Below are 14,579 nucleotides of genomic sequence, written 5' to 3'. Positions count from 1 at the left end.
CTTATTACAGCTTGACAAAGGCAACACATGGCTTGACAAATGTTGTCCGCATTTCTGTTGAAATACTTCCACACCGAAGAGCTGATTTTTTTGGTATTTTCACCAGGCATGTCAATGGCCATATTCCTCCCACGGACAACAGGTGTCTCCCCGGGTGCCTGACTTAAACAAACCACCTCACCATCAGAATCCTCCTGGTCAATTTCCTCCCCAGCGCCAGCAACACCCATATCCTCCTCATCCTGGTGTACTTCAACACTGACATCTTCAATCTGACTATCAGGAACTGGACTGCGGGTGCTCCTTCCAGCACTTGCAGGGGGCGTGCAAATGGTGGAAGGCGCATGCTCTTCACGTCCAGTGTTGGGAAGGTCAGGCATCGCAACCGACACAATTGGACTCTCCTTGTGGATTTGTGATTTCGAAGAACGCACAGTTCTTTGCTGTGCTTTTGCCAGCTTAAGTCTTTTCATTTTTCTAGCGAGAGGCTGAGTGCTTCCATCCTCATGTGAAGCTGAACCACTAGCCATGAACATAGGCCAGGGCCTCAGCCGTTCCTTGCCACTCCGTGTGGTAAATGGCATATTGGCAAGTTTACGCTTCTCCTCCGACGATTTTATTTTAGATTTTTGAGTCCTTTTTTTACTGATATTTGGTGTTTTGGATTTTACATGCTCTGTACTATGACATTGGGCATTGGCCTTGGCAGACGACGTTGATGGCATTTCATCGTCTCGGCCATGACTAGTGGCAGCAGCTTCAGCACGAGGTGGAAGTCGATCTTGATCTTTCCCTATTTTTGGAACCTCAACATTTTTGTTCTCCATATTTTAATAGGCACAACTAAAAGGCACCTCAGGTAAACAATGGAGATGGATGGATACTAGTATACTTATGGATGACGAGTGACTGCCGACACAGAGGTAGCTACAGCTGTGGACTACCATACTGCGTCTGCTAGTATAGACTGGATGATAATGATATAAAAAATATATATATATATCACTACTGCAGGACAGGTATATATTATATAATGACGGACCTGCTGGACACTGTCAGCAGACTCCTAAACTACTAGTATGAAGAAGATAGAAAAAAAAACCCACCACAGGTAGGTAAACAATTATGGACGAGCGACTGCCGACACAGAGGTAGCTACAGCCGTGGACTACCGTACTGCGTCTGCTAGTATAGACTGGATGATATAAAAAATATATATATATCACTACTGCAGGACAGGTATATATTATATAATGACGGACCTGCTGGACACTGTCAGCAGACTCCTAAACTACTAGTATGAAGAAGATAGAAAAAAAAAACCCACCACAGGTAGGTATACAATTATGGACGAGCGACTGCCGACACAGAGGTAGCTACAGCCGTGGACTACCGTACTGCGTCTGCTAGTATAGACTGGATGATGATATAAAAAATATATATATATCACTACTGCAGGACAGGTATATATTATATAATGACGGACCTGCTGGACACTGTCAGCAGACTCCTAAACTACTAGTATGAAGAAGATAGGGAAAAAAAAACCCACCACAGGTAGGTATACAATTATGGACGAGCACTGCCGACACAGAGGTAGCTACAGCCGTGGACTACTGTACTGCGTCTGCTAGTATAGACTGGATGATAATGATATAAAAAATATATATATATCACTACTGCAGGACAGATATATATTATATAATGACGGACCTGCTGGACACTGTCAGCAGACACCTAAACTACTAGTATGAAGAAGATAGAAAAAAAAAACCCACCACAGGTAGGTATACAATTATGGACGAGCACTGCCGACACAGAGGTAGCTACAGCCGTGGACTACCGTACTGCGTCTGCTAGTATAGACTGGATGATAATGATATAAAAAATATATATATATCACTACTGCAGGACAGGTATATATTATATAATGACGGACCTGCTGGACACTGTCAGCAGACTCCTAAACTACTAGTATGAAGAAGATAGAAAAAAAAAACCACCACAGGTAGGTATACAATTATGGACGAGCACTGCCGACACAGAGGTAGCTACAGCCGTGGACTACCGTACTGCGTCTGCTAGTATAGACTGGATGATAATGATATAAAAAATATATATATATCACTACTGCAGGACAGGTATATATTATATAATGACGGACCTGCTGGACACTGTCAGCAGACTCCTAAACTACTAGTATGAAGAAGATAGAAAAAAAAAACCCACCACAGGTAGGTATACAATTATGGACGAGCGACTGCCGACACAGAGGTAGCTACAGCCGTGGACTACCGTACTGCGTCTGCTAGTATAGACTGGATGATAATGATATAAAAAATATATATATATCACTACTGCAGGACAGGTATATATTATATAATGACGGACCTGCTGGACACTGTCAGCAGACTCCTAAACTACTAGTATGAAGAAGATAGGAAAAAAAAAACCCACCACAGGTAGGTATACAATTATGGACGAGCACTGCCGACACAGAGGTAGCTACAGCCGTGGACTACTGTACTGCGTCTGCTAGTATAGACTGGATGGTAATGATATAAAAAATATATATATATCACTACTGCAGGACAGGTATATATTATATAATGACGGACCTGCTGGACACTGTCAGCAGACTCCTAAACTACTAGTATGAAGAAGATAGAAAAAAAAATCCCACCACAGGTAGGTATACAATTATGGACGAGCACTGCCGACACAGAGGTAGCTACAGCCGTGGACTACCGTACTGCGTCTGCTAGTATAGACTGGATGATAATGATATAAAAAATATATATATATCACTACTGCAGGACAGGTATATATTATATAATGACGGACCTGCTGGACACTGTCAGCAGACTCCTAAACTACTAGTATGAAGAAGATAGAAAAAAAAAACCCACCACAGGTAGGTATACAATTATGGACGAGCACTGCCGACACAGAGGTAGCTACAGCCGTGGACTACCGTACTGCGTCTGCTAGTATAGACTGGATGATAATGATATAAAAAATATATATATATATCACTACTGCAGGACAGGTATATATTATATAATGACGGACCTGCTGGACACTGTCAGCAGACTCCTAAACTACTAGTATGAAGAAGATAGAAAAAAAAAACCCACCACAGGTAGGTATACAATTATGGACGAGCACTGCCGACACAGAGGTAGCTACAGCCGTGGACTACCGTACTGCGTCTGCTAGTATAGACTGGATGATAATGATATAAAAAATATATATATATCACTACTGCAGGTATATATTATAATATAATGAATGACGGACCTGCTGGACACTGTCTGTCAGCAGAATGCGTTTATAGAATAAAAAAAAAAAACACCACACGAGTGTTTAACTTTTTCAGGCAGACAATATACTGGTGGTCACTGGTCAGTCACACTGGCAGCAAAAGTGTGCACTGTTATGTACTCCTGCTATAACTGCTCCCCAGTCTCCCCCACAATTAAGCTGTGTGAGCAGTGAGCACTCAGCACAGTCAGATATACATAGATGATATTATCATGCAGCACACTGAGGCTGAGCACAGATATGGTATGTGACTGTGTATCGTTTTTTTCAGGCAGAGAACGGATTTTAAATAATAAATAAAACTGGTGGTCAGTAGTATAACTATCAGCAAAACTCTGCACTCTCTGAGTACTCCAGTCCTAATGCTCCCCAAAATTACTAAAATTAAATTACTAGTAAATCAAGTGTCTCACTCTCTATCTAAACGGAGAGGACGCCAGCCACGTCCTCTCCCTATCAATCTCAATGCACGTGTGAAAATGGCGGCGACGCGCGGCTCCTTATATAGGATCCGAGTCTCGCGATAGAATACGAGCCTCGCGAGAATCCGACAGCGGGATGATGACGTTCGGGCGCGCTCGGGTTAACCGAGCAAGGCGGGAAGATCCGAGTCTGCCTCGGACCCGTGTAAAAAGGCTGAAGTTCGGGGGGGTTCGGATTCCGAGGAACCAAACCCGCTCATCTCTAGTGGTCACCACAATGCAGCACACTGAGCACAGATATTGAGCATTTCAGGCAGAGAACGTAGCCACATCCTCTCCGCTCAATCTACAATGCACGAGTGAAAATGGGGGTGACGTGCGGTTCTTTATATGGAATACGAATCTCGCGAGAATCCGACAGCGGGATTATGACGTTTGGCCTCGTTCAGGTTAACAGAGCAAGGCAGGAAGAACTGAGGCTGCCTCGGACCCGTGAAAACCACATGAAGTTCGGGGTGGGGGGTTCGGATCTCGACGAACCAATCCCGCTCATCTCTAGTTATTACATTATACAACTATTACCAGGCCAAGTGAAAAGGGGGCAAGCAGGAGCAATAGTTCTAGTATACATTCCAGATCCCTGCTGTCGGGATACCAACAGCCAAAATACCAGGGTTAGGCTGCGGAAAGGGGGGTTATGTTTAGGCACTAAGGGGGGAAGTTAGGGTTAGGCACTAATGGGGAAGGTTAGTGTTAGTCACTGAGGGTGGAGGTTAGGGTTAGGCTGTGGTAAGGAAGGGTTAGGGGGTAGAGGGGGAGTTTCAATACTGACCTCTCCCCTGTCAGGATGTTGAATATGGGGATGACAGCGTCGGTAATGTGACCACCGGCATCCCGGCCACCAGGATCATCTACTGATCCCATAGTTCCAGTGTGGTGTTTAATTTCACTTTCAAATTAAAATTTGTTTTCACTTTTCCATATCCATTTGCAGCGTGTAGTGAATACTGCTGGGAATGGCATATCCCTTTCCAATCATAATGAATGAGAGTGAATAGTATTTAAAACATTTATTTATTTATTTATTTGTTTATTTAGTTAGTTACTTTAGTTAGATAATATGACAAATCTTGTGGTATAATAAGTTTTATGTTAATGAGCTGTGAATTGGTAATTCTATGGGTATTTAAAGGTACCTACAACCCTGATGAAGTTTTTCTGATGATTGATGATTGAGTGGAGGAGCAGTGATTATTTGAAGATTACATGGTCCTTGACTGACTTCTGATTAACAAATAAGCACTTCGTTTTTGTGTTTCTTGTGAACACATTTAATAACACGAAAGAAGGGATGTAATTGCATTAGCAATCACTTCACTTCTTTTACACTACAGGGAAACCTGTCCCTATGGGTGTTTTTAAATATGTCCTCGTGATCCTTAATTTCATAATTCCACACTAAGCAGCTACAGTATATGAAATTTTGGTTGCAAGTAAACAGTGTCGGACTGGAGCATGATGGGCCCACCGTGGGTATGCAGTGGTAGGGGCCCATGATCAGAGGTGTGGCCAGCCTCCAAAGGGGGTGTGGTCAGCCACCACCGAGGTTTGGCTAACCATTATAGATTACCTGGTCTGGTCTCCTTGATAATTTATATAGTAATTAATGCTAGTGCATGCATGATAATGTGCCAGATTAATGACAGTACAATGTACCGTAGAGAATACATAATAATACTGAGCAGTATAAGGTAACATTTGTATAATATATAATTCGAGTGCACAGTCTAGAACCTGATACCTAAAGGAGGAGGGTCCCCCAGGCAGTGAGGCCTACCGGTGGTTTCCCTTGTACCCCTGTGAGCCAGTCCGAGCCTGCAAGTAAATGTCTGTTGTCTGGTTGCAAGTAAATAATGATATCTGATCTGTAATTAAATGCAAAATAAACACTTTGCTAGAAAGTGCAACAGTAGCTCAGATTTTCAGCTGTTTCCCTCTGTTTTAGAGGCCACTAGGACACTGTCCAACGGTTTTGGGAGGAATTTCATTGCTGTATAATGATGTGTGTTGGTAATTCTTAACTACTTAATCGAGTTGCAATCAAATGTGAGTTCAGCACATAACAATGTACTTTTCCTTCATCATTTTTATCTAACAAATTATATTGGGGTTTAGTGGTCATTTAAGGCAGCTAAATGGAAAATCCTGCTTTACCAAAAGACCAAGGGGTAAATTTACTAAGATGGGAGTTCTATTTAAGATGGGATGTTGCCCATAGCAACCAATCAGATTCCAGGTATTATCTTCTAGAAGGTGCTAGATAAATGAGAAGTAGAATCTGATTGGTTGCTATGGGCAACATCTCATCTTAAATAGAACTCCCATCTTAGTAAATTTACCCCCAAGTATGTTTTAATGCTTTATTTTACTCTCTTTGCAAGAAAGCATTAATATAGTAATTACATAAGAAGAATAAATCTATAAATATCTTTTCCCAGGTGCATTTTTAATTCCATATGGAATAGCACTGATCTTGGTGGGAATACCCTTATTTCATCTAGAACTTGCAATTGGACAACGCTTAAGGAGAGGAAGCATAGGAGTTTGGAACACGGTTTCACCATACCTTGGAGGAGTTGGTATGCCTTTAATAATGATCTCTCTTGATACAGTATTCAGTAGTCACAATTACATTTACCCTGGTATAGCATTTTCCTATATGCAGCATGAATATTTGCTTAATTATGAACAAAACCCAGTTCTCTTCTTCCTAGCCAAGTTCACATAAGTGCATGAATTCCTGTAACAAAAGCAGCACATTTTCCTATGTGACGCAACCATTAATGCCACCCAAATAACATGGTTGCCGAAAAAATTAACATAAACTCTAAAAGCACTGTCCATCAAATAATCAGATCTCTCCCAGGTAGGAATACAGACAGAAGCCGCATCGGAGCCCTGGCATCCAGGGCTTAGTACTGTACATTTGGAAATTAGGTAAAAACACAGAAAACAGGGTTTTTACTGCATTTTTGCTTTAGTACATCCCACCGTATATGCATTTCAATAAGTAATTTTGATTTTCAGTTTCACTGCAAACAAAAGATATATTATATTGGTTAAATGCAAGGGCATAGCTACAATAGGTGCAGGGAGTGCAGCTGCTATGGGGCCCAGAGCTGAAAGGGGCCCACCTTCCCTTTCAAAGTTACATGTGTTATATAATTTTTTCACCATTGGGTGGTACATAGGGGCCCTTACTAGCGTTTGCCTTGGGGCCTGCAATATATTTACTAATGGCCATGGACCTGCCATTGTAATGTGTTATAAAATATATTATTTATTGTTCCCTTTGCAACATAGAACCATTAAGAGAACATTATTTTTAATAATGTTCTGTAATTTATTGAAGTTTATTGCATTGATAATGAAACTAACTTAGATTTAAAATCTTATCTTCTGTAGGTATTGCTTCAATGCTTGTTTCTTTTCTGGTGGGAGTGTATTATAATACTATTGTAGCATGGATCTTGTGGTATTTCTTTAATTCTTTTCAAAACCCTCTTCCATGGAGTTACTGCACAACAAATTCAAATGCAACAGGTATTACCAATGTTTATTATGTTCTCAGATGTATTTTTGTGACCATTTAGAATCATGCATTTTCTCAGTGTGTTTTACTCAAGATATTATTGAACATGAAGTTGCAGTTGAATTAATGTCATGGTATGATTTCCCTTGCATGGGAAAGATAAGTGCTAGTGTGTACTGAGAATGAGAGATTTTTAATATTGTACTTGCACAACCATTACAGTAGTAGTTAAGAAAACGAACTATATCTAGCTACCAATATTGTACTGATTTTCATGGACACTTCCAATGTGCGGGCTGAGAAAGATGGTGGAGCTTTGACAAAAAGTGGGAGATTATAGGTGGATTGGGGCAGGCTTGTCTAGATCAGGATGGGTATTGTATTGATCAGGGTGGGGATTGGTTGGATCAGTTCGGGGATTGGATAGATTGTTTTGATTTGGCATTTGTAAATGTTGGGAGTATGTAATTATGGCTCTTGTTGAAACAATTATGTAGAAAAAGAAGCCTCCACAGATTTCATTAATAGAAATTATTATGCTTTCGGGTAACTTCCTTAGCCACACTATATATACAAACTACACCCTAAACTCCTTTATGTATTACTTTGCACTTTTACAATTAACAGAATATTTTCCTTAACTGCCTATTACATTATGATAGAACTAAATGTCATATCTACAAAAGCCATCAATTTATGGATGTCATAATGGGGGTACAGACTACAGAGCTGCATGCCTCCTCATAAATGGGCTGCAGCTGCCAATCACAGATAGAAGCTCCAGCAACAGAACCATAAACTGTTGTATTGGTTCTTGGAGCCATGATTTGCAAGATCTCAGTAATGAAGGCTATTTTGTGGATGACCACATGTTTGCATAGGCAGAGAAAATTAGTTGAATGTTTACACTTAAATATAGGATGTGCACCTCATTTTTCTGGGCAGAGCAACACTGTGATTTCATGTGTAACCCCACATCAGTGTGGGGTATGGTGCAAGGTGCATTCTGCCCCAGGCTATCTCTCCAGGATGTGGCCAATAATTGAGGAGGGTGTCCCTGCCCATGCAGGCTTCATACATATAGACACAATATAGATTATGCAGCAATAGTTCTTGCCAAAATGATTTGGGCGCCAGACTTTCTCTAATAAAATATACTCCTTTGTTTCTCTCCTCCTGCGCGTGACTTTAAAGGACACAAATATTGCGGCAGGCTTCTCCTCTCGCTTCGGCTCATACACTTGGCATGTCAGATGGCATAGACAGTCTTACAAAAAACATTTTACACATACAGCTTCATCTGACCCTTCGTCAGCTGGTGTCTGTAGTTCTCCAGCACATTTCTCATTGCAGCTTTAATGGACAAACCCCTACACAAGTGCATTATTCCCTCCTTATGTGTTACTACAGTCTGCATCTTTCTGCTGCCTAAGGACCAGCAATATACAAACAGTCACAAACATACCGCACAGTATCTACCTCTGTTTGCTCCCTCTTTCCTATGCATGGGACAGCAGTATAGAGACTTCTAAATTTACAGACACTCCCAGCAGTGTGCCTAATTCGGAGTTGATTGCAGCAGCAAATTTGTTAGAAGTTGGGCTAAACCATGTGCACTGCAGGTGTGGCAGATATAACATGTGCAGAGAGAGTTAGATTTGGGTGTGGTGTGTACAAACTGAAATCTAAATTGCAGTGTAAAAATAAAGCAGCCAGTATTTACCTTGCACAGAAACAAAATAACCAACCCAAATCTAACCCTCGCCTGCTTAACTATGCAGAGGGTATCGCCATCTTTTTATGGCGATACCCTATAGAAGCCTATGGGCTTCTTATCACATCCTTCCACTGCATTTCGCCGCCCTGCACCACTCACGCTGACCCCCTCCAGCATACCTGTGTGCAGGCAGCCTGTGGTCCCGGAACCCAAACTCCTCCTCCCCCAGCAACACAGCCGAAGGTCCTTCCGGCTGCAGGGAGGAGGAGCCTGGGACTGACTGCTGACGTCACCTCATGAGCCTGGGAGGTGATGGAGACCCCCCTTACAGGTATCGTTGGGGGCCTCTGTCAACACATTGTGGTGTTAATTGCTGCGGTGGGCAGAGAGCCGTTACCTCTCTCTTGGTCTTTTTTTTTATGGTCCCGTCCTTCTCCATTGCCTGGGTGGAGAGAGGTTGCATAGGAACTACCTCCCTGTTCCCCAGCTCTATGATGACTCTCCCAAAAGTGAGAAAACCTGTACCCCTTTTTAGACTAGGCCCAACTGCAACTCTAGATGCTGTTTCCAGACCCTTTTTTGGGTCCCGTGACTTTACCACGCCCATTTTTTCCTATAAATCGCTCAGACATGCAGGGATAATTTACTAAGATGGGAGTTCTATTTAAGATGGGATGTCGCCCATAGCAACCAATCAGATTCCAGATATTATCTTCTAGAAGGTGCTAGATAAATGAGAAGTAGAATCTGATTTGTTGCTGTGGGCAACATCCCATCTTAAATAGAACGCCCATCTTAGTATATTTACCCCACAGTATCTGCAATATACAACTGCATTTTACACTCGGGTGTTATTCTACTTACATCCCCTAGAGGGTGTTACACATGTTTCGGAGAGAGATTATAATAATATGGTAAAAGGGAATAGAAAGACAATTTTCAGGGGTGTTTCATTCCCAGGGCCAATAAGCTAACAACCAACCCCAGTAGTAGGGGGTGAGCATGGCCACACCCACTGGGGGCTATAAGCAGAGCTGTGTGCCAGGAGGCATTGCCATTATACAATAAGGGAGATAATTACGCCCATTGCTTTGTATACATAAGCGTCATCCCATGCTTATAATACTCTTTCTGGTACTTTACAGTTTAACTTTGGTACAGAAGTGCATTTCTAAGAACACTGAGCCCAATATAAAATAAAGTTGAAAACACACAACAATGGCAATTATTTAAGTCGGAAATTAGGTTAAAATTAGTGGTATTCAAAGTATTTGTAAATTGGTGTAGATTAGACTCATTTTACAAAGATATTTCTAAAGAACATGAACTGGTGTGTATGTGTCAAGCACCTCCAGAAGCACCCACTCACAGGAGCATGGCATGCCTCCCAGCCAGGGCAGCAAAGAGCCTTGCTGGGCCCAGAATTTTTCAGGGGGCATGGCCTGATCAAAGGAGGTGTGGACCTGGGCCCCCCACTGGGCCCCTCTATCAGACCTGGGCCCAGGTCATTTGTACCCTCCTCCCCCCTCTCTCAGCGCCACTGCCTAGGTAGCATAGATAGTCTATATGTGCACATAAAAAACAGGGCAGGTATACACTTTGGTGGTTTAAAAATGATCATTAATGTCTGTGATCTGCAATACTGGAACACCATTATATAGAGTTATTAGGAATAACATTACAGTTTAAAGTCCCTGGGGTAGTTTTACCAAAGCTTTTAAAAAGAGAAATGAAAGCTAGAATCTGTCCAGTTAAAATTTTTCAAACTTTAGTAATCTGTACCCTGTGTTTTTAATACTTTTATTTACCTAATCTATTCTGATTGGATGAATAAAAAATACAGCAATAATTAAGATTTTTAAAAAATACAAAGGGGGGGGCGTGGCCTGGCAGGCAAGCTGGACGGACGTGCCTGAGTGCAGCTCCGAGATCTTGCTTATTTAGAGCCTTCTTTGACCCTCATTGCAGCTCTTATTGGTGTCCCTTTATACCCCACATATTGCCCCTGCCCTCGGTGTGTCAGGTCCCGGAGCCAGAGGGGGCCTCCTGCCTCCTTGCGGGTTGGGGCCTGCGCGCCTGGTAGAAGCCGGGGTCTAGACTTCAGCTGGGACCCGGAAGAGGTGAACCCCGCTGTAGATGCAGTGTGAGGATCCGCTCTGACCGCCCCGCATGACCGCCACTCACCGTTCCCGGCACCACTCCTCTCATCCCCGTTTCGTCTGCGACCTCAGTGAGCGCCTGGAGGGGCTCTGAGGCTGATCGGCGGGCTCCGTGGCCTCTGTTCCTGCTGCGGTCTGCTTCCACCTGACGGGCCGGGGATGGCAGTTGCCGCGGCAACAGCCGCTGGTCTCCGGAGGCCTGTGATCGGACCTCCCATAGCGACGGCTGGCCTGACGGCACTTAGAGTCCAAAATGGATGACGTTGTTGCTTTCCAACAAGGAATGGGGGATGAAATTCATGGCCTAAAGCAGGAAATGCAGTTACTCCTGGAACGCCAAGAAGATCAAGACAACAGGGCGTGACAGAATAATCTCCGCGTCAGAGGTATCCCTGAGGACGTTGATATGACATCCCTCCACGATTACCTTAAGAAACTGTTTGTGCACCTTTCACCATCAACACCGGAAGACCATCTCCTATTTGATAGGGCTCATAGGGCTCTCCAACCTCGATCCCAGGATTCAGCTCAGCCCAGAGATGTCATTCTGCGTTGCCACTACTATTCGGCTAAAGATGACATTCTTAGAGAGGCTAGGAAGCTCTCCAAGCTAGAATTCCTGGGGCACTCTCTACAACTATTCCAGGATATTGCACCTACCACCCTGCTTAAAAGAAAGGAATTCAGACCCATTACTTCGGTTCAATGGGACAATGGCATTCGCTACAGATGGGAATTCCCCTTTCACATCCTGGTGTGGCATCATAACCGCCTTCACTCGGCTAGGGATCTGGCTGAAGCTAAAGGACTCCTGCGTAACCTGGGTCTCTCCCCTCCATCAGCCTTATCTGAGTCTCCGAAGCGAGCGTGCGAGGCCCCCTCCATAGAGTTGACTACAACTCCCAGGCGCTCTTTGAACCGAGACTGGACGAGAGTACCCTCTGCTCGTAAGCCTGCCTCTGCTGGCCCTCCCACCTGATGCCTTATGTGTTTAATTACAGTTTAACCCTGTATTCTGCTGTTTCTGCACATGCATATATTGTTGAGATGTTCTTTTTCTCTTCTTACGTTTTGACTACTGGCCCTGTTTTCCCCATATCTGGCATATATGCCTAGATTTTCAGCTTTTCTCATTGTATTTGTGAATGCTGGGTGGGTGTAGGGCTGGGGTTCCCCTTACGGGAGATGTTCCTCTCTGTACTAGTATTGTCACTCTTTATACTGTTGTTTGTTAGTGCTATCCTCTGCCCGTGGCATTATTTGTTGCAGCCCTGGGTAGTTACTTATATACTATTGGTTACCCTTTCCGGTAGTAGGACCTAGGAAGTTCTGTCCAATCCTTTCTTCCTTTAACATTGGTCCCTAGACTCAGGACACATGATAATCAGTGTCTGCTGTTCTCAATGTACCTGGCCCGGCCGGGCTGCGTCCCCATAGTTGGGTCTTATACCCGAGTCCGGTTGCTGTCACTTAGTGACCCTTTCCTGTTGTTTCCCGACCGGCACGTTAGACCAGATGTGGTTTCTTCTGGTCCCCAACCTTCCCCTCTTCCCTACTTTTCCGAAGTTTTGTTTCTCTTGTCCCTTTTGTCTCTCTTTTCTTGTCCAGATGTATACTGATGTAAGCCGATTAACATGTCATCTTACGATGATTATAATTTGATTTGTTGCAGAGGTGCGGTGTCCGGAGGGAGGATATGAGGCGTTCCGAAGATTTGTTTATCATGGCTCTTAGGATCTATTCACATAATGTTAAAGGTTTGAACAGCCCTACCAAACGCACCAAGCTTTTTCTCTCCCTTATACAGGCCAATGGTGATATAGTGTTTTTGCAAGAAACGCACTTTAAGAAATCCATTCACCCGGACTTAAAGTCTAAATCCTACCCCTTTACGTTTCATGCTTGTGATGCTTCATGCAAAAAAACGTGGGGTTTCCATCTTGTTAGCTGCCCACCTCACGTTTGAATTGGTGGACAGTCATGTAGCTAAATCGGGTACAGTAGATGGCTCATTCTTATTGGGAAACTGAATAATGTTTTATGTACTCTTGTGAATGTTTATGCTCCGAACCAAAACCAGACTGCCTTCTTTAGGAGTCTGAATTCGCATTTGACTAGACTTTGTAGGGGGGAAGTCATAGTAGCAGGCGATTTTAATGAGGTTCTTAATGCCTCATTGGATAGATCCTCCCCTCCTTCTCCTTCCCCTTCTATCCCTAAACACCCATCCCCGGCATCGATCGCACTACTAGATCTTTTGAAACTCCAATTACTATTTGACTCATACAGATTAACTGACCCTCTGACCAGGGACTATACCTATTTTTCCCCTGTCCATAAGTCCTATTCTAGGACAGACATGATCCTACTCAGCTGAGACCTGTCCTTTAAACTTAAATCTACTCGTGTACTCCCTATGATATGGTCCGACCATTGTCCGATCACTGTTGATCTCCATTCTTTGGCCCCCCGTCCCCCTCCTGCCTCTTGGTGGTTGAACGACTCCCTATTGCATAGTCCGGAAGTCACTAGCCAGATTAAAGGCTGTCTCACTGAATATTTTCTGCTCAACGACCTTCCTAAGACCTCACCTATTACCTTATGGGAAGCACATAAGGCTGTTTTATGCGGGCATTTGATTAGCCAGGCATCTAGGTTGAAAAAGACTCAGGAAGCTAGCTTCCTCTCTCTTTCCACTAAACTCCAGACTCTTGAACGACAACATAAACTCTCCCCTACCCCTGCCAACTTAGAGATCTTGCTGGAGGCGAGATCTGCAATCTCGCTCTCTCTGTCAGAGCGTACGGCAAAGTCTCTCCAGAGGCTGAATCAGACCTTCTACGAGAAGGGAGACAAAGCTGATAGAATCTTGGCTTCCTGCCTTAGAGAGCAGAGATCACGGAATAATATTCTGGCAGTACATACCGAGTCTGGCGAAGTCACGCATGCCCTGTTCCGGGACTATTACTCCAAACTCTATCATTTAAACTCAGCTGACTCAGGCTTCGGTCCACCAGATGCCTTAATATTGGAATTCTTGCATCGGGCTAACCTCCCTCGGCTGTCTGAATCCGCCTCTTCGGAGCTGAATAAAGATCTAACCGATGAGGAGATTGCTGTCGTGCTAAGAAATTTCAAATCCTCTAAAGCCCCAGGCCCTGATGGCTTCTCAGCCTCATATTATAAGAAATTTGCCTCTATTTTGGTCCCCCATCTCAGAGTAGTGTTTAATGCTGTATTGCATGGCACCCCATTCCTGAGCACTATGCTGGAGGCCAGAGTTATAGTTTTCTGCAAAGAAGGCAGGGATCCTCGAGACTGTGCTAACTATCGGCCGATTTCCCTATTGAATTTGGACATTAAGC

At 43.5% G+C, this 14,579-nt stretch overlaps 1 protein-coding gene across 1 annotated transcript in view; it reads left to right on the top strand.

Annotated features, from left to right (window-relative positions):
- The window catches only part of LOC134929601 (sodium-dependent neutral amino acid transporter B(0)AT3-like), a 219,403-nt gene that overhangs the window by 29,679 nt on the left and 175,145 nt on the right, over window positions 1-14,579 (top strand). Inside the window, exons 2-3 of the mRNA XM_063925188.1 lie at window positions 6,245-6,385; window positions 7,212-7,349. Of these exons, the coding sequence (XP_063781258.1) occupies window positions 6,245-6,385; window positions 7,212-7,349 (279 nt within the window). The remainder of the gene's footprint in view (window positions 1-6,244; window positions 6,386-7,211; window positions 7,350-14,579) is intronic.

The sequence above is a fragment of the Pseudophryne corroboree genome, chromosome 5 (assembly GCF_028390025.1).
Source record: "Pseudophryne corroboree isolate aPseCor3 chromosome 5, aPseCor3.hap2, whole genome shotgun sequence".
Classification (NCBI taxonomy): Eukaryota; Metazoa; Chordata; class Amphibia; order Anura; family Myobatrachidae; genus Pseudophryne; species Pseudophryne corroboree.
This window is presented reverse-complemented; position numbering and strand designations above follow the sequence as displayed.